This window comes from Peromyscus leucopus, chromosome 9 (genome assembly GCF_004664715.2).
Source record: "Peromyscus leucopus breed LL Stock chromosome 9, UCI_PerLeu_2.1, whole genome shotgun sequence".
NCBI classification, from domain to species: Eukaryota; Metazoa; Chordata; class Mammalia; order Rodentia; family Cricetidae; genus Peromyscus; species Peromyscus leucopus.
Genome location: NC_051070.1, coordinates 81236396 through 81260029, shown reverse-complemented (window position 1 = coordinate 81260029; position 23634 = coordinate 81236396). Strand labels below are relative to the sequence as shown.

At 50.6% G+C, this 23634-nt stretch overlaps 2 protein-coding genes across 8 annotated transcripts; both read right to left on the bottom strand.

The window, feature by feature from the left end:
- Positions 1-7579: 7579 nt before the first annotated feature.
- On the bottom strand, positions 7580-21206 carry LOC114700218 (dual specificity protein phosphatase 13). 7 transcript variants are annotated; one of them, XM_037208611.1, is made up of 6 exons: positions 21133-21206; positions 17627-17830; positions 16323-16417; positions 12902-13075; positions 8858-9078; positions 7580-8037 (listed from the first exon to the last, which is right to left on the bottom strand). In XM_037208611.1, exons 2-6 carry the CDS (start codon positions 17768-17770, stop codon positions 7835-7837), a joined length of 837 nt encoding a protein of 278 aa, XP_037064506.1. In that variant the 5' UTR covers positions 17771-17830; positions 21133-21206; the 3' UTR covers positions 7580-7834. The 7 variants fall into 7 exon arrangements, with proteins under 7 accessions (XP_037064506.1, XP_028735615.2, XP_037064510.1 ...); XM_028879782.2 differs by lacking the exon at positions 21133-21206 and adding an exon at positions 19037-19212; XM_037208615.1 differs by lacking the exons at positions 16323-16417; positions 21133-21206 and having other exon boundaries at positions 17627-17682.
- On the bottom strand, positions 20777-22590 carry LOC114700219 (dual specificity protein phosphatase 13). Its single transcript, XM_028879783.2, has 2 exons — positions 22147-22590; positions 20777-21350 (listed from the first exon to the last, which is right to left on the bottom strand). The coding sequence occupies exons 1-2, from the start codon at positions 22293-22295 to the stop codon at positions 20942-20944; spliced, it is 558 nt and encodes a 185-aa protein (XP_028735616.2). The 5' UTR covers positions 22296-22590; the 3' UTR covers positions 20777-20941.
- Positions 22591-23634: the final 1044 nt, after the last annotated feature.

Here is a 23634-nt window from a genome sequence, read left to right as displayed (position 1 = left end):
TTTTTTTTTTTTTTTAAAAATTTCTTAAGAAATCTAAGCAGTAGCTTTGCGGAAACAGGCTAACCCCGATCATCCTGTTGGGCCCCAGTGTTCTGAGAAGTGACAGGAAAGGCTAAGTTCTGTGTGGCCAGCCCTCCCATCCCTACTCAGGGCATATAGACATACAGATGTGCTGCAGATATCTTTCTGTATGCTGTGAATATGTGTTGCTCTGATTGGTTGATAAATAAAGCCATTTGGCCTATGGCAAGACAGCTTAGAGGCAAGCGGGAAATCCAAACAGATAACAGGAAGAGAAGGGAGAGGCAAGGAGATATTGCCAGCCCTGCCATGAGAAGCAAGATGTAAAAATGCCAGTAAGCCACAAGCCACGTGGCAAAGTATAGATTTATAGAAATGGGTTAATTTAAGATATAAGAGATAGCTTGCATGAAGCCTGCTATGGCCATAGTTTAAAAATAATATAAGCCTGGATGTGTTTATTTGGGACCAAGTGGCCACAGGACGAGGTGGGTAGAGATTCTGCAGGACCGGAGAAAACTTCTGGCTACACAGATGTTTCTTCCAAGCCCTGACTGTCTCAGAAAGAAGGGAAGAAACCCAAGCTTTTATTCAACACCTACTGTGTGTAAGTCTCTGGGCTACTTTTTTATTTGTTTGGTTTGGTTTTATTTGTTTGGTTTTTGTTTTTATGTTTTGTTTTGCTCTTTTGTTTTAAAGATTTATTTAATGTATACAGTGCTCTATCTACATGTATGCCTTTATGCCAGAGGAGGGCATCAGATCCCACTATAGATGGTTGTGAGCCACCCTGTGGTTGCTGGGAATTGAACTCAGAACTTCTGGAAGCAGCCAGTGCTCTTAACCTCTGAGCCATCTCTCCAGCCCCTTGTTCTGTGTCTTGAGACTGGATCTCACTATGTATTCCTGGCTGGCCTGGACCTCGCAGAGATCCACCTGCCTCAGACTCCTGAGTTCTGGGACTAAAGATGTATACAGCCACACCTGACCCTTGGACCTGCTTGTTTATTACCACACCCACTGTAGTCGACCTACAGTGCAGTTAATGCTATTCAAACCCTTGAGGAACTCAAGGTTCATAGGAGTTCCTATCTGCTGGTTTCTGCAGCACTCTGTCGGAGGTTGACGTTGGAATAGAAACCTCAGAGTTTGTGTGTTCAGGCTCCTGCAGCTCCATTTCAGCCTGTTGTGGTTTGAGTGAGAAACGTCTCCTCATATTAGTCACTCTTCCGTTACTGTGAGTAAACACTGTAAACAAGGCAACTTATAGAAAACAGAGTTTGTTTGGGCTTACGGTTCCAAATGGCTGAGAGTCCATCATGGCGGGGAAGCATGCCAGCAGGCCAACAGGAAGGCTGTTGATCACATCCTCAATTCAGAGTGGACTGGAAGTGGTGAAGGATTTTCACTTTCAAAGCCCTCTTCCTGCACCACCTAAGACTTCCCAAACAGCATCAACTAGAGACCAAGTACTCAAATTCCAGACCCTTTGGAGGACATTTCTTATGCAAATCTCTATACACCATAGGCTGATGTATTTGAACACTTGGCGGTACTGCCTGGGAAGGCTATGGAACCTTTGGAGACGGAGCCTTCTAGAGGAAGTACACCACTGGGGTTTGTAGGCCTGCCCCTACTCCCTGTTCTCCCTCTCTACTTCCTGTGTATGGATGAAAATGTTATCAGTCTGCCTCCTGACTCCCAGGCAGGCCTCACTGATCCTACGTCTAGACCTTCCCACTATGATGGGCTGTCTCCCCTCTGGCTCTGTAAGCCAAGACCCAGCCTTCTTTCCTTAATCTGCTTTGTCAGGGTATTTTATCACAGCAATGTAAACATGACTATTACATCCCCCCAGGCAGCAGCTTAGCTCAGGTGTAGAGATGGTGATCAGGTGGATGGGCAGGTGATCATGTCACATGGGTGATCACGTGGGTGGTCAGATGTTGTGTGGGTAGTCAGGTGGTCACATGGGTGGTCAGGCAGTCACCAGGGTAGTCAGGAATATAGTAAACATCTTTGTCCAGAAACATTGGTGCTTCTCTAAAGGAACAGAACTGGACCAAGAATAACACAGGGTTCAGGGGCACACCTGCAATTAAAGCACTTGGGAGGTGGAGGCAGGAGGATCAAGAGTTCAAGGTTAGCCAGGCAATGATGGCTCATGCCTTTAATCCCAGTTTGGGAGGTAGAGGCAGGCAGATCTCTGAGTTCCAGGCCAGCCTGGTCTACAGAGCAAGTTCCAGGACAGCCAGGGCTACACAGAGAAACCTTGTCTCGAAAAAACAAACAAAAACAACGAAAGAGTTCAAGGCTATCCTCAGCTACATAGCAAGTTCAAGGACAGCTTCGTCTCTTTGAGATGCTGCCTCAAAAGCCCAAATCCAGACCAGAGAGAGGGTTCAACAGGGGAAGATACTTCCACTAGGCCTCCTCAGTCTGAGTTCAGTCCCTGGGACTCCCATGATGGAAGGCACTCTCACAAGTTACCCTGTGACCTCCACACAGGCACTATGGCATGCACATGTACACAACATAAATAACAAAAGACAACTGAAGCAAGGCAAAACCAAAAACAAGGGAGGAGCTGGGTGTAGGCGTTCATGCCTGTAATTCTACCACTTGCAGCTGCTGAGTGAAGGTCTTGCGTTCAAGGGCAGCCTGGGCTACATCATAAGACCTCATCTCATAAAAGGGGGAAAGGAGGAAGGCTTGGCTCCAATTTGAATGTGCTGACCAGTCAGTCGTCTCTCCAGGGCACTCAGTCAGCCTTGTCAGACGCTGTCTGCGATCTGACTGAAGTCTGTAAACGGATGAGGTGTCTTCAGATGACCTTAGAGATGCATTTGGAGAACCTCTTTGGGAATTCCAATGTTACAGTTGAGGATGTGGCCCAGTTGATAGAGGTCTTGCCTGCCATTCCGCATGCCCTGGACATGATCTCCAGAATCCTGTCAGTCTGGCGTTATCTGTAATCCCAGCAGTTGGGAGGTAGAGGCAGGAAGATCAGAAGTTCAAGGTCATCCTGAACTGCATGAATGAGGTCAGAACCAGCCTGGGGTACGTGAGATCCTGTTTCAAAGTAAGCCACCACCAATAATCCAAAAAAGAAAGCCAAGATTATTGTGGGAGATGGGACTGTCTCCTGGGAAGCTTCCGTGACTTAAGTGACAACTCTGATGTCCTTGGGTGTAGACTGCAGCATTTTCCCGGGCTCTGGCTGAATGAGGACTTAACTCTTCTGTGCTTTGCCTCTGATGGTGGGTGCTCTGGTCCCCAGCGGTTTCTTCTCGCTTCTCCGTTCCTGACTCCTGTTGCCTCATGGCTCCTGATCCCCGTGTCTCTCCATGTACCCCTCTATGTCCGATGACCTTTGACTCTAGTTCATTCCCACCCCCACCCCCACCCAGAAAGTCTCCTCAGGCTGGCATTCCCCATTCAGCAAAGAGCCCCTACCGATGACATGTCTTATGTTAGAGTGCCTCAAAACTCTCTGGGCAACTTGTGGATCAGAACATACAGTAATTAAGACCAAAGATGATGAGAAGTAACAAAGACTTCAAAAATGGTGGTATCAACAAGAGAGGGAGTTTTGGGGATGAAGAGATAGCTCAGTGGTTAAGAGTGGTTGCTGGTCTTGCAGAGGACCCAAGGTTGGCTCCCAGCTACCATGTGACCTCTAACAAGTCTGTAGCTCCAGTTCCGGAGGATCCAAAGCCCCCTCCTGGCATCTGCAGGTACTGCACAAATGTGTTGGCCAGCCATACACACAGGCAAAACACACACTTCAAAAAAGATAGATGTAAGGGGAACAGAGGAGTGGGTCTGGGGGAGAGGGGAGATGGGGGGGGTACCGAGAGGAGTGGAGGGAGGGGGAACCAGTCGGGATATAGTGTATGAGAGAAGAATTTTTTTAAAAAAGGTACATATTTCTTTCTCTTTTCATGTAAAGGAAATGTGGAGGCAGAGACTGTCCAGGACCAAAACAGAGCTCCATAATCCCACTCACACTCCATATAGCACCAGGGCGGTGGGAACCAAACATTTTCGTGGGGTGTGTGTGTGTGTGTGTGTGTCTGTGTCTGTGTGTGTCTGTGTGTCAGCGCCTTTCTCCATTGCTCTCCCTCAAGTCTCTCACTGAACCTGGAGCTCACTGTTTTAGGTGGGCAGGGTGGCCAAAGAGTCCCCAGGACCTGCCTGCCTGTCTCTGACGCTCCTGTGCTGTGGTTACAGATGTGGCCCCCATCCCTGGCTTTTATGTGGGTGCTGGGGACATCAACTCTACTTCTCAGGCCTTCCCAACAAGTACTTTACCCACCGAGCCGTCTCCCCACCCCATACCATTCTTTTTTTTTTTTAAGATAGGATCTCACTATGTGTGCCTGGCTGGCCTGGAACTCACTCTGTAGACCAGGCTGGTCTTAAACTCACAGAGATCCGCCTGCCTCTGCCTCCCAAGTGCTGGGTTTAAAGGCGTGCACAGTCATGCCTGGCTAACACATCATTTCCTTTGAAAGAGACTTCTCTGGAGTTCTATGCAATACTTCCACTCTGTCTCATTGGCTGAGGTGTAGTCACATGGTTATATTCACCTGACAAACTTCAATCAGCTTCTTTTTCCTTCCCCAGGCCAGCCTGTTTCATTGGGGGACTGGGAAATGGTTGCCTTCTCCGCCACCTGGGTCCTTATGGCTTCCTTCCCTTTTCCCACTGCAGCCCCAGATTCTGAACTCTGTCTACAGAATCCCAAGAATGTGCCCTGCTGAAACCTGAGCTCCAGGCCAAAGAGAAGGTTCTGTCCCAGCCTCTAGACAACCCAGCCTAGGCAGCAGGGGCAGCCTGCCCACATGCACAGGCCAGGACGACTGGGACTGGCCTCTGGAGCCACTATTTTGGGTGTTGCTGACAGTGTATGAGCAAGAAATAGCAACAAGGGCTGAGTTGTCCATCGGGAGACGAACCTCTGGGCATTGAGGGTAAGTAGGTTGGGTTGCTGCCTAGGACTGGGTTTGATCTGGATAATTCCAGGCCCCACCAACTCTGGGTTGAACTGGAAACAGCCGTTTCTCCCCGGAGTTGGAGCATCCATGTATGGTCTGGTCTAGATTCTGGGATGAAGCGGGGCACAACAGCATGAGCTTTCTGCCATTTTCCAGCTAGGATATAAAGCCTCCTGTACACTCGAACTGGGACCTAGTGTCCCAGAGATGTGACAGAAGTCAGCTGGCAGCACTTGTCCTAAAGCCTGAACCCATGTCCCATTCTGATGTCTTCCTCAGAGCCTCAGTTTGCTCGTCTATAAAATGGGAGTGTGAATGCATACCTACCAAGCCAGAACACTTTTATGTAGGTTCTGAACCGCAAATGAAATCAAGGGAAGCTAAGGTCCAGTCCAGGTCAGCTTCATCCTGCCAGGTACCCTGACTTAGGACACTGTCCACTTAGGAGGAAGGGATACATTCTCTTTCATGCAGCTGATTGCTCAGGAGTGCTTCTGTCCATAAATGTGGTTCGCTTGGACAGGATACCTTTTCTTATTTGCACAGAGGAGAAGCACTCACCCTCCAGGAATAGAGAAGAGAAGGGAAATGTTCCTTAAGCCCCCCAGAAGAAGTCAGAGCTGGCTTTGCAGTCTTGTTGGGGACTCTGAAGAATTCAAGGGGCCTTATGAGTTATATATGTGGCGGGAGGGTGTCAGGTGAGCTGGATGGGAGACATTGCATGCCCGTGCAGCTGGGGCAGAGAGGCCATCCAGTCCCAAGACATGTCAGGATCCAGTCTCTTTCATGGCCCTTGTTACAGGCCAGGTAACGTGATATGAACCCACAGCTGATGCCCCATGGACCCACAGAGCCACACCTGAAGGATGACAGCTCTTATGGTTTGAGTCTGAAATATCCCATCCAGGCTCATCTGTTTGAATGTGTGGTCCCCAGCTGGTGGTCCTGTCTGGGGAGGTTTTTGAACCTTTGGGACATGGAGACAGGTTATGGGTGACAGGCATCTGCTCTACCTTCTTCTGATTCCAGCAAGAGATCTCTGCATCTAGCCTGATGATGTAGTCGCTGCTGTTGCTGTGAAAAGACACCATGACCAAGGCAGTTCTTATAAAAGAAAGCATTTAACTTGAGGCTTGCTTGCTTATGGTTTTAGAGGGTTTTTCCATGGTCATCAGGGCAGGAAGCAGACAGGCATGTGCTAGAACAGTAGCTGAGAGTTTTACAACCTGATCTTCAGGCAGGAGGCAGAGAGAAAGAGACTAAGCCTGGGCCTGATTTGGGCTTTTGAAAACCCATCCCCAGTGACACATGTCTTCCAACAAGGCCACACCTTCTAATCCTTCCCAAACAGTTCCACTAAATGGGGACCAAGCCTTCAAACATATGACCCTATGTGGGCCATTCTCCTTCAAACCACCACACTGAGTTCTCTGACTCCTTGTCATACAGTGTGAGCAGCCTCACACTACTGCTGCCCCAGACGGAGCTACCATGACTTCCCTCAGAAACCGTGCCCCATAATAATGATGTCTTCCTTTAAGTGACTTCTCTTGGGTATTTTGCACAGTGGTGAGAAAATTAATAAAACTGCCTGTCACGGGCATGGCAACAATGGTTGGGAAACTCTGCTAAAAATATAGGGAACCAGCAAGAAGAGAGGGTGGGGAGGCAGTACGGGATGATGGAGGAAAAGTTCCGCTGAATCTGAAGTTCAAGTATAATATACAAATGGAGGTGGCTAGTGGGATGCAAAGGCTGTGAGCACAGGAGGGAGAACTAGGCCATCTCTGTCTGGGTCTTTAGCCTGGAGACGTTCCCTGAGGCTGTGGGGGCTGAGGCTCACCCAGAAGAGTAGGAACATCAGGGAGGCAAGAGGACAGAACCTGGAGAAGCCTTCACATTCTAGGGTCAGTCAGAGGACAGAGGGTAAATGGGAGCATCCAGAGAGGAAGGGGAAAACCAATCAATTCACCCTCAAAACCAGGCCTGGGCTCTGCAGTTCACCAGGGAGGAACCCGAGGGGAACTTTCTGTCCTGTCTCCTCACTAGACCTTCATTTGCTTTATTTGAAAATAAACTTTATTTTATTTACTATTATTGTGTGTAGACATGATGTGTTAGGGTGTGCATATGTGCCAGAGCATGAATGTAGTCTAAGGTCTACATTCTTGCTCTCCACCCTTATAAGGTGGAATTGTGAACTCAGGTCGTTGGGGCTGGTGCCACGAAATCTTTTACTTGGTGAGCCATCTGGCTGGCCCCTAGAAGTGAATTTTGACTGTGGCCCGGAGAGGATGTGACACTTGGAACAACCTTAGCTTTGGGCAAGGGTATAAAAGGGACGGGACGAGGAAGAAGTTGTCGGTCCTCAGCGCTGCCCCAAACCTCCTCTTGAACCCAGAACGTTATCACCCACTGATCCCTACCTGCGCTCTCTCCTCTTTGGGCCTTGTCAGATCCTCAGGCTCCTTTCCCATCCCGGCTGCTGAGTCAGTGCCGGCAAGTCATCCCCAGGCTTGTGGCCGTCGTGACAATAAAACCATCGTCTCACAAGCATCTTCATTATGATGAACTTTTTATTATAGAGACAGACTGAATTTTCTTGTGCATAAAGAATTTTTATATTGGGTCAAGGGACTCCACTTGCTGAAGGATGACACCCAGCCTGCCCTGCCTCTGCCTCCGCGGAGCCCTGACTTGCTGGTGACATCTCAGGGTCTCTGGAAACGGCTGAGACTGCCATCCCCAAGGCCAGGCAGGTCAGGCGGGGCTACGCTGGATGGAGGGGTCAGGGCTTCGGGCGCTCCCTAAAGTCAGAGTTGCCCTGATTCCCGCCTCAGCCTGTTGTCCAGAACCTGGAGCTGCCGGAGAAAGCCTGAGTTGGGGCAGATATCTCTGTGGGTCTGCACCGTCTGGATAGCGTCTACCAGGGTCATGTTCTCGCAGATCATGAGGAAGGCCAGGACAACTGTGGCAGAACGGCTTACCCCCATGGCGCAGTGGACCAGCACGCGGCCTGTAGGAAGACCAAACCTAGCGTTGGCCGCCTGCGCCCACCTCACCTTCGGGAAGAAGGGACAGCCCCGGCCATCCCTTCTGTCCACCTGTCTCAACACCCTGGAAAACCGACACTGCCCTCATTGTCAGGTGGGGCCCCAGAGGCTCAAGGTCAGCAGCAATTTAGCGTAGGGGCTAAGATGGGCAGCTGGGCCCCTTCGGGTCCAGAGGGGCTTCCTCGGGTAGCCACTGCAGCTCTAGGAGAGGATCCCCACACTTCTGAAGTCCCTTGGATTTACACCACAGGGAATAAATACCCTCTTCTTCTCTCTCGACCCTGTTCTCTCTGCTGCTCATGGAGCCTTTCAGCTGCCTGTGATTCCTCTCTGAGTCTTTGCTCGGTCTTGTGGTTTCTGCCTAGTGGGCTGGCCTCTTTCTAAAGGGTATGGTTATACTAGTGACGATAATGGAGCGTGTGTGTGTGTGTGTGTGTGTGTGTGTGTATCTCCCTAACGCTGCCAATAGCAAGCACACATTACCATGCCTGCTTTTTCCATGTAGATTCCAGGGACCGAACACAGATCTTCATCTTGCACAGCAAACACTTTACCAACTGAACCATCTCTCCAGCCCCCACGCTGAATTTCAGTTACATCTGAAATCGTTGGTTTCTGCGATCTACTCATCAAATGATACTAGCCATCTGCTCCCTAGAGTGGGAGGGTCCCTGATGGGGTTGGTGCCGTGGACTCCCTACCCATCGTGGGCTACTGGAGAAATGCACAGCGCCTCATCCCACCCTGACCCCAGCCTGCCCGGTCCCTTCCCCAGCAGCTCACTTCGGGGAGTATTGAGGGCTTCTCTGATGTATCGAGCAACAGGCAAAAAGTAGACACTGAGGTCAAAGAAGGGATTGTCGTCGGCCTCAATGCCATAGTACTCCAGAGGTGTTCCACGGTAAAACTTGGCACCTGTGTCCACCTGAAACTTGCCTGCAGCGACATTCACAACATGAGTGATGCCCAGTTGGATCAGCCGGCTCTTGTCTCGGGCTGCGTATCTGAGGAAAACGCATGTGGGAAGTTAGGGCGTGGAGGTGGATCTCACAGGGTCAGAGCTTAACCGCCATCCCACTGCTCTCCTCCTAGGGTAGAGGCTGAGCAGTGAACTTCCCTGATGAGCAGTGGTTCCCTCTAGAACAGTGGTTCTCAACCTTCCTAACCCTGCGACCCTTTATACAGCTCATGTCCTTGCTGACCCCCAACCATAACATCATTCCATTGCTACTTTGGAACTGTGATTTTGCTACTGTTAGGAATCGTAATGTAAATATCTGATAATGCAGATTATTATCTTATATGCAACCCCTGTGACAGGGTCGTTCAACCCCTAAAGGGGTCGTGGCCCCACAGGTTGAGAACCATTGCTCTGGACCTTTTCATCCCAGGAAACTTCCTGGACGGACATTTAGTTGCATGTGTTGAAAGCTTTAGAGATGTGTGTATACTTTGTGCAAACACTTTATTCTAGGAACAGATCAAAAGGAAGAATTCAAAATGTGCCAACAGATATTATATAAGCTAAATTTAGTGATATTTAAAACTGAAGCATTAGGGAAGAGGACTTTTTCTTCTTCTTCTTCTTCTTCTTCTTCTTCTTCTTCTCCTCCTCCTCCTCCTCCTCCTCTTCCTCCTCCTTCTTCTTCTTTTTTTTGGTTTTTTGAGACAGGATTTCTGTTTGTAGCTCTGACTGGCCTGGAACTCTTTTTGTAGACCAGGCTGGCCTCGAACCAACAGAGATCCTCTTGCCTCTGCCTCCCTAGTACTGGGATTAAAGGTGTGCGCCACCACTGCCTGGCTGAGAACTTATTTGACTTAATAGGTTATGAAGTATGGTACAGTAATCCTCTTTATCTGTGGTTTTACTTTTCACAGTTTCATTTGCCCACAGTCAACTATGGCTTAAAACACTTTTAAAAATTCTATCAGTGAATAATTAACAGATGTTAAGTTTTGCACTGTCCTGCTTTGTTGTGCCCAAGGCTGTCACAGTTAGCAGTAGTTGTCAACTTTACAGATCTGTGTAAAGGAAACCTCATACAAATGAGGAACTGCCACCATGACTGGCCTGTGGACATGTCTCTGGGGCATTTTTAATTGCTAATTGATGTAGGAGGACGAAGCCCACTGTGGGCGGTGCCATCCCTAGCAGGTGGAACTGGGCTATATAAGAAAGGTAGTTAAGCAAGCCAGAGGAAGCAGGTCAGTAGGTAGTGTTCCTCCATGGTTTCTGCTTCCAGCTCCTGCCTTGTCGTCTACTGATGGTCAGCTGTAACTGTGATCCAAATAAGCTCTTTCCTCCCCAAGCTAGTTTTGGTCAATGTTTCATTATAATAACAGGAAGTAAGAAGCTAGAACAAGGACTAGCGTTACCCTTTGGGCCAGTGTATCCACACTGCATATGCTATTTTAACCATTAATTGTCTAGTAGCTGTCTCAGTTTGAGTCTCAGATTGAGTGTCATGGTATCACAGGCCTGTGTTTAATTATCCCTTACTTAATATAATAATTACTGTTTGTTATTATTAGTGTTACTTTCTTAATCTAATTTACAAATTAAACTTTACAAAGGTATGGATTAGTAGGAAAAAAGCCAGCATATATTATGAGCATTTGACACTGTCTTTAGTCTTAGATATCCACTGGGGGATGGGGAACACACCCCTCGGGTGAAGCAAATTCCTGTGTGTCTAAATTATGAAATACCATGAGTCACTACAATGTGGTAAATGCAGGTAAACAAGGGAAGATATTTATGTTTTTTCAAGAACCTGTGAAAATACAGGATATAAAACAGAATGTTATAGGAATTTTTAAATATGTAGTAGGATTCATTTAAAAAGCTTTCTATGTAAAGCCTATCTCAAAACGGTATTACAAAGTGATGGCATTTTTACCCAAAATAGAACTGTGAAAAAGCACATATGTGTTTTTAAAAGTCTGCAAGGATCTTTATCTCCGGGGAAAGAGGAATATTGTTAATTAAATATTAATCCATGCTTTAATTCTAAAGATTGATTTATGTATGTATATGAGTGTTTTGTCTGTATGTACGTCTGCACATCAGAAGAGGGTATCGGAGGCCGGGCGTGGTGGCGCACGCCTTTAATCCCAGCACTCGGGAGGCAGAGCCAGGCGGATCTCTGTGAGTTCGAGGCCAGCCTGGGCTACCAAGTGAGCTCCAGGAAAGGCGCAAAGCTACACAGAGAAACCCTGTCTCGAAAAACCAAAAAAAAAAAAAAAAAAAAAAAAAAAAGAAGAGGGTATCGGATCCCATGGGACAACAGTTGTGAGCCACCATGTGGGTGCTGGGAATTGAACCCAGGACCTCTGGAAGAACAGCCAGTGGTCTCAATTGTTGAGTCATCTCTCCAGCCCAATTAATTCTAAATACAAAGGGAAATTCTAAATTCTTTCTATATAAGTCTATATTTTCTAAAATTTAAGAAAACTCTTAGGGGAAAATAACAGTTTCTCTCTCACTCTCTCTTTTTCGCTCATAGAAACCTTGGAAAACTCATGTTTTTTCCAGGACACCTGTACTAAACGCTCCTAGGATCACTGCAGGAGTTAAAAGTGGATCAGAACAAATAAAGAATTTATGGCATAGTCACAGTGGAATATTATATAATAATAACTGCAGCTATACAGAATAACATTGTGTCACACAATTTTAACCAAATGATGCTGTCCATAAAATACACACAATATGGGCTGTTTGCCCTACAAGTGTGAGGACCTGAGTTCAAATCCCTAGTACCCACATAAAAGTCAGATGTAAGCCAAGTGTGGTGGCACACGCCTTGAATCCCAGCACTCGGGAGGCAGAGGCTGGCGGATCTCTGTGAGTTCCAGGCCAGCCTGGTCTACCTAGACAATTCCAGGTTAGCCAGGGCTGTAGTGAGATCCTGTCTCAAAAACAAAAATGGTGGGGGGAGCATAGGGAGGTGAGTAAGATCAAATACATGAGAACTTGAAAAATCTCTGCCAAACCCATCAGTATATCAATAAATATACATCAATTAAAAAATAATGACAGCCAGGCAGTGGTGACGCACACCTTGAATCCCAGCACTTGGGAGACAGAGGCAGGCAGATCTCTGTGATTTCGAGGCCAGCCTGGTCTATAGAGTAAGTTCCAGGACAGCCAGGACTGTTTCACAGAGAAACCCTGTCATGAAAAACCAAAACAAACAACAAACAAACTAATGAGACAGACCTGGTAGCATGTGCCTTAATCCCAGCACTCAAAAGGAAGAGGCAGGAGGATCTTTGTGAGTTCGAGGCCAGCCTAGTCTACCTAGTGAGTTCCAGAAGAGCCAGGGCTACACAGTGAGATTCCAGGTCAGTGATAATGATGATGATGACACTTATTTTAGGCAAGCTAGGCACATAGCTCAGTTTGTATGGTGGTTGCCTAGGGTTTGATCTCCAGCCTGAAGCAGGTGTAGTGATGTACACTTGTAATCCCAGTGCTTTAGAGATGGAGGCTGGAGGGTCAAAAACTCAAGGTATCCTCAGGTACATAGGAGTCCAAGCCAACCTGGGGTACTTGACACCTTGTGTTAAAAAAATAAAAATAAAAAATTGTCGCTTAAAGCGTGGTTATCCACCGAGAAGGGGAACTCGCAGAGGTAATTCTCTACTTCTGGACGATGAAACGGTTGGTGTGTGTTTTGTATCCTGTGTCCTGTTTCCATAATAAACATAAGAAGACAGGCAAGTACAGGCTATGGTGAGAGGCAGGGGGTGATAGCTGGAGGAAGCTGGTCCTGCCACTGACATCTTTGTGCCACCCCCAGCTCCTCCGTGGGTCTTACTTACGCATCTCCCAAGAAGAGGTTGGGCCAGACCTCATTGATGTGGGTCATTGTGGCGGTCCGGCGGACCCACAGCAATCGCTGCAGTGAGGCTAGCGTGGGTGGCTGGTAGGGGGGCACCTGGACCGCCCCGTGTATCTTTGGCCTCCGGAGGTCCTGCTTCTGCATTGAGTCCATCCTGGAACAGAGTGGATATGACAGCAGTTGGAGCAGGCTCCCCGAGGACGGGTCCAGTGGACAGGGAGGCCTGCGATGCAGTACCAGGAACCCCTGGGGTGCTGTGGGGCCAGCCTCAGCTATGCTGAATGAGGCTAGAACCTAGAACCTTTTCCCTGGGAACAAGGAGAACTAGAATCCCTTGTCAATGCCATGGCGCTAAGCAGACCTTTCCTGAGGCTGTGGATGTTAGAAGCTTTGGCCTTGGGGGCCTTGGGGATCTCTGGAGGACAAACCAGTACAGACCCTACCCCTTAAGTCACTGGAAACCCCAGTTGGCTGAAGCTTTCAAAAAGTACCCAGGATGTCCGTTCAAACCCGGGCAGCTCATCTCCAGCCCCCGCCCGCGTTGTTTCTAGGTCTGCTCCCTCAAACCCTCACTTTGAGGTGCTTGAGGTCAGAGCACTGTCCAGGGTCAGAGCCCAGCTACAAACTGTCACTGATCGGCCTTTTCACACCAGGTGAGCTGGGGCCTCTCATATACAGGATGTCTCCCCTTGTGGTATGTCCTTTGTTCTCCACGGAGGGACCCTGGAGCTTGGGGTGTCAATTCAGCGACATCTAAAGACAAATGCCTGGGGTAGATGTCTATTTCTGAGAGACTTCCATTCCTTCCCCACACCTTCCAGTTGCCAGGGGGTAGTCACCAGCCTGTCAGGGCTGAGCCACACATCTGCTTATAGGCCCCAGGCTTTTCCTCCTTACCCCCGTGACTGAGGCCAGTGCAGCTGTGCAGGCCTCACCCGGATGGGGTGGGCTGTGTCTGGAGTCAGCTGGCTCAGGCCATCCTCCGGGACCCTGCAGAGCTGGGGTGTCAGAGGCACCAGAACCCTGGCCTGGTGCCGTAGCGGGAAGGGGGACCTATCTTGGCCAACTGCCCCTGGTCCCTTCAAGGAGTAACTAGAGAAGGTACAGACTGGGTAGAGCATCTTTTCCCTCTGGCAGGCCGTACCAAGACTAGAAAAAGAAACAGGCACCCAGGAGGCCACTGGCTTGGCCAAGCTCACCCAGCGGGTGGATGGTGAGCCGGGAGGAACTGAGGACCGGGCTTTATCCTTCATCCCCCACTGCGACCTCTCAGGGCAGGCTGAGCGGCCTGCCACCTACCTAGGGCATGGTCTGGGGTCAGGAATGGGGGACTGGGTACAGGGGCAGGACTCTGCGTGTGAGTGGAACGGTGCTGAGGCAGATTCCGTCCAGAACACAAATGCTGTGAAGCGCCTAGAATTCCAGGTCCACGCATTTGAGCCAGTGGGGGTGGGGGTGGGGGTGAGAGCAGACCTAGGCTGCTTGGACTGAAGCAGCGCCCCCCGCCCCCCCCCCCAGTGCCTCTGGTATTGAACACACTTGTCCTTCTAACCCTCCTGAAGATGGGGGACCAGCTGAAGAGGTACCTAGACAACAGACTCCCCTTAAAACTTGGCCAGGGTACATTCTGTGGCCTAAGTGAGTTTTCATTCCTGTCTCCGACCTGAGTTCCTCATAGTAAAGATGGCTGGGTTGCCTGACTTCTGTAGCTTCTCTGCTATTCTGCGGGCTGCAAACGACAGGCGTGACTGCAGAAGTAACACCGGACCAAGGGACGTTGAGTTGGAGGGGACCCCTGAGTCCAGAGGAGTCCAACAGCCACTCTGGCCTGGAGCCTCCCGGCAGAATGCTCCAGCTCTGAGTGGAACCAGACAGGGGTTTGGGGAAACCCTAGGCCCCTCACAGGCCTGCTAAATTTGGTGTGGGGTAAGGCTGCCCTCTGGTGGCCAGTGGCTGCCAGGCCGCACAACTGTGCCCCAGAACTGTGTCAAGGATTTAGGGGCAGTTTTTAGCCTTCCAGGTCTCACCTAGATCTGTGGGAAAGGTTTTTTGTGGACTTAGGTCCTCCTGATCAAGTCCTACTTAGGGCCTTGCTTCTGGTGCTCAGGATATATGTAGCGCAGTTACCTGCTCAGGTCCACTGAGGGTTCCTGCCACCTATTGGTCAAAGCCAGGCCACTCACTCAGTCATCCATTCTATAAACCTTAGACACTGCCCCCTCCCCCGACCAAAGGCGGCCCAGGGACACAGTTCCTTTGATTCCTGCTGCCCCTTGGTCTATGGAGGGCCCTGCTTGACAATGACTTGGACTTTTCCTCAGCCATGTCAGAATGAGACATGGCTGAACGTCCTGTAGGAACAAGCCTGCTCCCTTCACACTCATGATACCCCTCAGGGTGCTCCCTGGGATACCTGGCCTCTTCTTCCCTGTGGTTTCAGACAAGCAGCTGCCTCTGTGGCAGCTGTTTACAGGGGTACACACTTGCTCTCTGTTGCCGGTCTCCCACATTCTCCCAGGAACCACAGCCTTCTAGAATACTACCCCACAGGCCAGCAGCCTCAGGCCTTGCTCAGGCCCCAGGGGGACAGGACAGCTGTTTACTGCCTACCTCTTTAACTGTGACCCCAGGACACATTCCTCCTGGTCTCCTGGCTGCCCCCTCATTGCCTCCCCTCTTCCCTAGGGAAGCATGGGCCAGGTAGGGGTGGAGTTCTCAGAGCAGAGCATCGAGGAGACTGGGAAAGGGACCTTGGGGACCATGGCAGGCAGGTGCCAAGGGTGAACCTGTGGTGGTCTCTGCCCGGCGTGCATCCTTGCACCCCTGGAGGGAGGTGAGCCTGAGTGAGAGTCTCTGAGCCTGGATCTTCACTAGGGGCTGCTGGGTGACTCCCATGACGTCATAAATGATAGATGCCTCCTAGAGTCCCTGCATCATGGCAGATGCCCCGTAAATGGGGCATCCCATTATTTATATCGCTGTAATCACTCTCATCCTTTCAGGATTCAGCAGTGCCCTGGAGAGGCTGGAGTTCCAGTCTGCGGAGGTTTCACCTGCATCTCTGTTTCTTGCTTATAGTCACAGTTCAAGGAAGCACATGACAGACCAGACAGAGCCCAGTACTCACCTCTTCCCACTGAGTCCACATAGTGCTCTCATGAGGCAGGCAGTATCAACATCCCCACTTTTCTGATGACAAAACTGAGGCCCGGAGTGATAAAGCAGGAGGCCCAGGGTCATATAGTGGTGAGAGGCAGAGTTCTGTGCCTCTCCCTCTGACCTGTTTGGACTCTCCCAACCCAATCCTCACGGTTGCCCAACACCCATAACATAGGCAGAGGTGCTCTGGACACCTCTACCCAGCGTTCCCAGGGGCCCCTGAATCAGGGCCACTCACCCACCTGTAGGGAGGTCCTGCCCAGGCCGTAGTCTTCTCCGACAGACAGTGTGTACTGCCGACTTCCAGCCGCCTGGCTCTGCACACTTGATGCTGTTTCTATTTTTTGATTTGAGTTTAATTATAAAGCATGCTGTCCTCTCCCTCGGGCTCCCCTTACCACTTGTCCATTGGTCCCAAGGCATGGCTAGCACCAGGCTCAGCCAGGGACTTTCTCTTAATGTTAGGCATACGGGAAGCTCACGGGAATTTGCCTGTGGTGTGTGGCGTGAGTGTATTTGGGTAGCTGGGCGGGGAGAAGGAAAAATCAAGCAAACCATCGTAAAAATTCCCTTTAGAGCCAGGCGGTGGTGGTGCACGCCTTTAATCCCAGCACTCAGGAGGCAGAGGCAGTGGCAGGCAGATCTCTGTGAGTTCAAGGCCAGCCTGGCCTACATAGTGAGTTCCAGGCCAGCCAGGACTACAGAGTGAGACCCTGTCTAAAACAAAACAAAACAAAGCAAAATGCACACAAAACAAAAAACAAAAACCTACCTCCCTTTGGGGCTGGGAGGTGTCGCTCAGTGGGAAAGTACTTGTCTAGTAGGCTTGAAGCCCTGAGTTCCATGCCAGCATTGTCCAAAACAGACAGACAGACAGACAACACCCCCAAACTCCCTTGGCTTTCAAAGGTTACTCAGAACAAGGGCAGAAGGTAAGAGCTGCAGGGATCTATGCTGGAGGACAGAGATGAGAGTGACCCGAGGCACATGCACACTGGTGGCATGCCACCCACCAGCACACAGGCCTAGGAGCCTCTATTTGGGGGTGACTAAGCTCAGGATTAAGATCTGGCAGATACATTCACTCGAGGTAGCACAGACAGACAAAAGTGTAAGAGGACTACAGAGCAAGTTTGTGCGGTCAGAGGCTTTAACTAGGATCAGCTCCCCCCTCCACTGCCTTCTCCCTCCCTCAGAGACAGGGATCCCCAGGGGTATGCCTAGTGAGAGCCCACTGGATCTGAGATGAAAAATCTCTCCTTTTAATCCAAATGCTCTAGCCATACACCCATACTGTAAGACCTACCAGATATTCTCTCTCTCTTTCTCCCTCCCTCCCTCCCTCCCTCCCTCCCTCCCTCCCTCCCTCCCTCAGCCTTACATCCACTGAACTCCCAGGAGCTAAGACTCAACCACTGCTGTGGTCCTTGAGACTCAAGGAGAGCTGGGGAGAACATTAAGGATCACCTTCCCTGGCCCCATCAGGGAACTGGGGGAACCCTGTCATGGAACCTCAGAGCCTGACTGACAAACAGCCCACTCGCACCTGTGGAGACTGGAGATGGCGGCGGTGGTGGCTGGGAGGGTGTGTGGAACGCTGGAGGGGGCTGATGAAGCAGTGAGTTCCTGAGTGAGCCCCACGCCGGGGCTTTTCCATCTTCTGGGTATCCACTTGGGCTAAGGTTGCCATCAGGGCCAGGGCCAGAGTAGCAAGCTGGAAGAGCCTGGTGGCCGAGAGTAAGGACTGGCTCTGGAGGAGAGAGAACCTTCACGTTACAGGTAAACAAAGGCCCAGGCTGGCTGGGACATGTCTTCACCCCTGAGTTCTGTGTGCAAGACCAGTTGGATGGTAGGTACCAGGAGAGAGGATGAGGGCAGGTTTGACACCCATGGCTAATGGAGAGAGATGGCCTCTCTGCACGGCCCTCTCCCCTCGGGACCTCAGCCCTGGGGTTGCTGGGTACCCTTGCACAGCCGGTGTACTGCAAATCTCTGGAGGCTCTCACGACACAGACACTTTTGTAGATGTCATGTCCACACATTGGGCAATGGTGCAGCCCTGCTCAGCCAACTTCCCCCAGACCAGCTGTCTGATGGGTAAGATGTTGAGGTCAGAGGCCAGGGTGTCTGAGACTCCAGGCTAAGGAAGTGAAGCAACTGGGCAAAATCTGCGGCTCTGCCATGTTTCTCCTTCCTGGCTAGAGGGGAAAGAGGCAGTGAACTTGCTGTCTACACAGGAAACACATGTCTTGGTTACTAACACCAGTGCATTTCAGAGGAAGTGTGTGATGGCCCAGGCTGGCTCTGCTGGGAATTTGCTAAGTCCTACAGGCTCTTAGGAGAGGCTGGGCAGCACCCAAAAGCAGGTAGGAAGGCCTTACCTACTGCACATAAGGCGTCTAAGCCTAGACTTTCCTTCTTCATCTTTCTTTTATTCTCTCTCTCTCTCTCTCCACTTCTTTTTGAATATTTGAATATCACAGTGTGTGTGGAAGTCAGAGGACACATTCATTCAATCATTGATTCCTTGCCAACTACCTTATTTGAAATAGGGTGTCTTGGGTTTTTTGTTTGGTTGTTTTTTTAATATGCCAGGTCCAGTAACTCCCAGGGATTCTTGTCTCTGTCTCCTATCTCACCACACACGACTAGGTTCAGCCTCAGGTAGGTTCTGGAGACTCCAACTCAAGTCCTCGCTCGCGCATGTGTGGCAAGTGCTTTTGCCCCCTGAGCCAGCCACCTTCCACCTTTCTCTGCTCTCTGGAGAGCTAAAGAATCCAGATGGGGCCCTGGATAGGCAAGGTGAGCCCAGCAGCTCGAGAAAGAGAGTGTGTGAGTCCTCACTGCCAGCCACAGGCAGCCCTGCCAACCAGCTTCTCCTCAGGCTCCCTCTCCAGGCTCTCAGGCGATTTCTCACTGCCAGCCGCACTCAGCCTTGCGCCCTGCCCTTCCTTACCTGGCTCCTTAGCTCTGGCCTGCCCCCCGCAGTTGCTGGTCCAGCTGGCAGAGCTGGCGGAGGAAGCCACGATTGGGGAAGATCCATCGGCGCTCCTTCACCACGAGGACCGCCTGCTTCAGGGACAGCTGCTGGTGCAGCATGAGGTAGGCCAGGACCAGTGTGGCAGAGCGGCTCACGCCTACCACGCAGTGCACTAGCACCTTAGCTGAAGAAGACGTGCAGGGGATGGACGCCTTCCCCACAGCCAGCCCACCCAAGGGGTAGGGCCCAAACCCAAATCCCATTCCCCAACCTGTGCTGGGTGTGTTATGGGACCCTGTGTAAGTCTTGATGGGCCTCGGTTTCCTGATCTTTCAAATGAGTACACTGACATCTGTCTAGAACTACAGTCCAAACCCTCAACATGACTTACAAAGCCTTTGAGGCCAGGTGGTGGTGGCACATGCCTTTAATCCCTGCATTTAGAAGGCAGAGGCAGGCCGATCTTTGAGTTAGAAGCCAGCCTGCTCTATAGAGCTAGTTCCAGGCCTGTCTCGGGAAAAGAAAACAAAACAAAACAAAAGCCCCTGAGAACCAGCCATCCTGACCATGCACCTCACCTCAATCAGAACCCATTTCAAAACTCAGCTCTACGAACACAGGCAGACTTTGAGTTCTGCTTGGAGCTGTCATGGCCTCTGACCTTTCCTCTGATCTTGGTCTGACTAGCCTTTACTCATCCATCAAATCACATCTCAGACGTGGCTTCCTCCATCAGCTTTCCTCACCACTCAAGGTATCCCTTGAATCACCAGGCACTTTGTCCTTTCTGCATGTGACTTCGAGAAACTGCCGTAGTCAGGAAATCTCCGACACCACAGTCCTCTGGATTGGATGTTTGTATCACTCTCTTATCAGCAACGCTCAGAGGACATCCCTGTTTGATTAGCAGGTTCTCCAATAGCAGGAGCCTTGGCTGACTTACGTCTGGCTTCCCAGAGTTTCGTTCTTTCCCTGACACAGGCTGAATAATGACTAGGTGGTGGTGGATGAGCAGATGAGGAAAAAAAGGTCGTCAAAGTGCTCTAGCTATTACAAAGCACCATGAACCTTACCAGATCCCTCATCACACACAAAAAATGAGGAAGTGGAAACCCAGAGCCTGGCTTGCCCGGGGTCACCGAGCAAAGGGGCATGGCTGTTTCCCAAGATGAACACATAGTAAGGGCTCCAGCCTCTCAAGGCCTGTTGTATCCTGGGTGTTTTGTTTTGTTCATCTGGGAGTACCTTGGGGCAGAATTCTGGGTACCATGTAGCACTCTCCCAGGGCTGCCTGTTGTGGAGTAAGAACTGTGGAGAAAGCGGCTGCCAGGAATGCAGCCGGTAGGTTGTCCCCAGCTGTGCCGGGCCACTTCATTTCTGGCTGCCACATCTGTCACCCTGACTGCTACAGTCCTTTGCTGTTCTCACGTGGCCTGCTTGTGTTTTGTGTGCAAACCCAAGAAAAGGGATGGTCCTGTGAGGGGGCTGTCAGACCCACATCTAGAGCCAGATCCATAAAAGGACATTCTTCCTTGATACAAAACAAAAAGTCTCCAGAACTCTGCTAAAACAAACAAACAGAAATGTGGCTGCTCCTAATTCATTACAGCCTTGCTATTTGGCCTCACTTTCTCCATCTGTGTTTGTTTATTTTTGTTTTTTCCAGACAGGGTTACTCTGTGTTGCCCTGGAACTCAATCTGTAGACCAGGCTGGCCTCGAACTCTCAGAGACCCACCTGCCTCCCAAGCACTGGGCTTAAAGGCGTGCACCACCACTGCCTGGCTAACTTTCTCCACCTGTGAAGCAATGCCATTAGATAAGATGCTAAAGCCTAGAGCAGAATATTGTTAAAACAACAACAAGGGGTTGGGGATTTAGCTCAGTGGTAGAGCGCTTGCCTAGCAAGTGCTAGGCCCTGGGTTCGGTCCTCAGCTCCGGGGGAGGGAGAGAGAAAGGGGGGGGGGACAAGACAAAAAACTAGGGATGGGAGGATGCTGAGAATTGAGGGGAAATTGGATCTCCGCCCCACAAGTGAGCAGAATGGAAAATGGACTGGGCCCCAAGTCCTACCCCCAGGTGTGTTGAGGGCACGGTGGATGAAGTCGGCTGCTGAGGAGAAGTAGGTGCTGATGTTGAAATCAGGGAGGTCGTGGGCTGGTACCCCCAGGTAGCTCACACCGCTGCCGTAGTAGTCAGGGCCTCCCTGACAGTAGAGTCCCCCGTGGGCGGCGTTCAGCACATGGGTAATTCCCAACTTCCACAGCTCAAAGCGGTTATTTGCCGTGGCCCTGGGAAGGGCAGAAAGGGGCCTGGATGCAGGCTGAGCCTCTGGGTCGGGAAGGAAGCTTTGTTTGATGCCTGATTTGGGGAGGGTAAAGCTATAAGGGTAGAAAGGGAGCTAGAACTCATCTATAGTGAGCTGGGTCTGCAGCTTTTTGTCTCAGCCCCAGAGCTTTCTCTTGGTAGAGTTGGCGGTGTGAGGGGGTATGTTTAAATCCCTTTTGCTGTCTCAGGCAGCCTGCCCCCACCACGGGCAGGAAGAGATTGCTTCAGCCCTGACGACTAGCTGCTCCTCCCTTATTGCCACCTGTCTTCTTACTCATTCATATTCATCATCTAGAGTCACTTGGTCACCACGTCATACCTGTAATCTACAAGTATTTAGAAGTGACACCTTTCTTGATTCATCCTAGGCCAGGCTTCTCCACCCACTCAGTGTCCACAGGAGGCAAGCTGGGCCCAGAGCCTATGCTCTGTGTCTACACCATTTCATGTTTCAAACATTATTGCTTCCCAGACTGGCCAGTTGTCTAAGATGTGCCTGAAGACCCCAGGGATCTTCCGGTCAGGAACTCCCTCAGACTTTCCCAAGAAACAAAACCAAAACGCTCAAGCTCCCCCTGCTGTTAGAATCTGGTCATCGAATCGCTCCTGGCGTTTAGGAGTCGGGAGAAAATTCCTGGCCTTGGGGCTGGCTAGCAGCAGCTAGTTCTCCTTGTTCCCTCTCTGCCACCTCCTCTGGGAAAGAGTTCAAGGATTGCTTCTCCTTGACTTACTCCTGGGACCCTGTCAGCAGCCACTCACGCATCTCCTATGAAAAGGTTGGGCCAGACTTCGTCTACGCGGCTACAAGAGGCTCTCCCGGCCCTCAGGAGCTCTTCCAGCTGCAGGACACCGGGGCAAGGGGTGGCTTCTGCTTCTTCCCCCAGTTTTGGGGTGGAGGCCTCAGCCATGGGCCAGCCTACCGACCCCTCTGCCTCTGCCGTCTTCAGCTCACTCTTCTCTGCCCTCCTGTGTTCCTCCTTCCCAAAGACTGGCAGCGACAGGTGGGGCGAAGTGATTCAGCAAGTCCCAGGGGCCTACAACGAGGGCAAGGCGTCCGATTTCTCTGGTGCCAGCTCCCATCCCTAAAGTCTCCGAGAACCCGGAATTAGACCCTGTAAGTCACTCTCTGCCTCCATCGGTGTCTTCTGTAAAGTTAAGGAGACACCTGCCCTGGAGAATTGTTTCAAGGGTTAAACAAAACAAAAGGTCCACCAACATACACTTGGGGCTTCGACATAGTTTAACCCCTCGGTTTAGAGCCCTTGCACAGACTGTTAGGTTCTGAAGACAGAGCTAAGTGCCGGGTGATGACTCTTAGTCTAAGTGGGCTACAAACTGCACGGCAGCCCGACGTGTGTTGATTGGAGCCCTTGGACTGTGTGGAACACTTGCGAAACTGTCTGAGTTGGGCGGTCAGAGGAACTTAGAGAGACGTGGAGGAAAGTGTCTGAAGTGTGCCCAGAAAGTTCATGGAGGATCTGAATGATGGATGGTGCTATAATGAAGATAGCTGATTTTGTTTGTTTGTTTTTGGTTTTTCGAGACAGGGTTTCTCTGTGTAGCTTTGCGCCTTTCCTGGAGCTCACTTGGTAGCCCAGGCTGGCCTCGAACTCACAGAGATCCGCCTGGCTCTCCTCCCGAGTGCTGGGATTAAAGGCGTGCGCCACCACCGCCCGGCTCTGTTTGTTTGTTTGTTTGAGACAGGCTTTCTCCGTGCAATAGCCCTGGCTGTCCTGGAACTTGTTCTGTAGATCAGGCTGGCCTCGAACTCACAGAGCTCCACCTGCCTCTGCCTCCCAAATACTGTACCATCACATCTGGCAAAAGATTATTTTTACAACTTAAAATATTTTATTGGTACTGGAGTTCAGTGCTTCCTGTGGCCAGAAGAGAATGTGGAGTCCCCTGGAATTAGAGTTCAATGTGGTTGTGAGGTATCATGTGGGTACAGGGGATTGAACCTGGGTCTCCTGCAAGAGCAGCAAGTGCTCTGATCACTGAACTACATCTCTACCCCCATCAGAAACATTTTGAGGATGGAAGAGTCCTTTGCCTACAAGGGCTGTGGGGAGATGAGATATCTTGCCCTGTCTCATGTGGCTTCATGGAGACCCTGAAGGGTATGAGGGCACTGAGCAGATTCCTGGCTACCCCTGCTATTAAGAGTCTAGCTTGGGGTTGGGGATTTAGCTCAGTGGTAGAGCGCTTGCCTAGCAATCGCAAGGCCCTGGGTTCGGTTCTCAGCTC

Coding starts and splice junctions, on each gene's coding strand:
- LOC114700218 (XM_028879782.2), bottom strand. CDS start 19,123: ATGGATCTTCCCCAATCGTGGCTTCCTCCGCCAGCTCTGCCAGCTGGA. Junction 13,076..16,322: donor TGGGCAGGACCTCCCTACAG/GTGGGTGAGTGG, acceptor ACTCTGTTCCAG/GATGGACTCAATGCAGAAGC. Junction 8,038..8,857: donor AGCCCTCAATACTCCCCGAA/GTGAGCTGCTGG, acceptor GTCTTCCTACAG/GCCGCGTGCTGGTCCACTGC.
- LOC114700219 (XM_028879783.2), bottom strand. CDS start 22,295: ATGGCTGAGGCCTCCACCCCAAAACTGGGGGAAGAAGCAGAAGCCACC. Junction 21,351..22,146: donor AACCTTTTCATAGGAGATGC/GTGAGTGGCTGC, acceptor TGCCCTTCCCAG/GGCCACGGCAAATAACCGCT.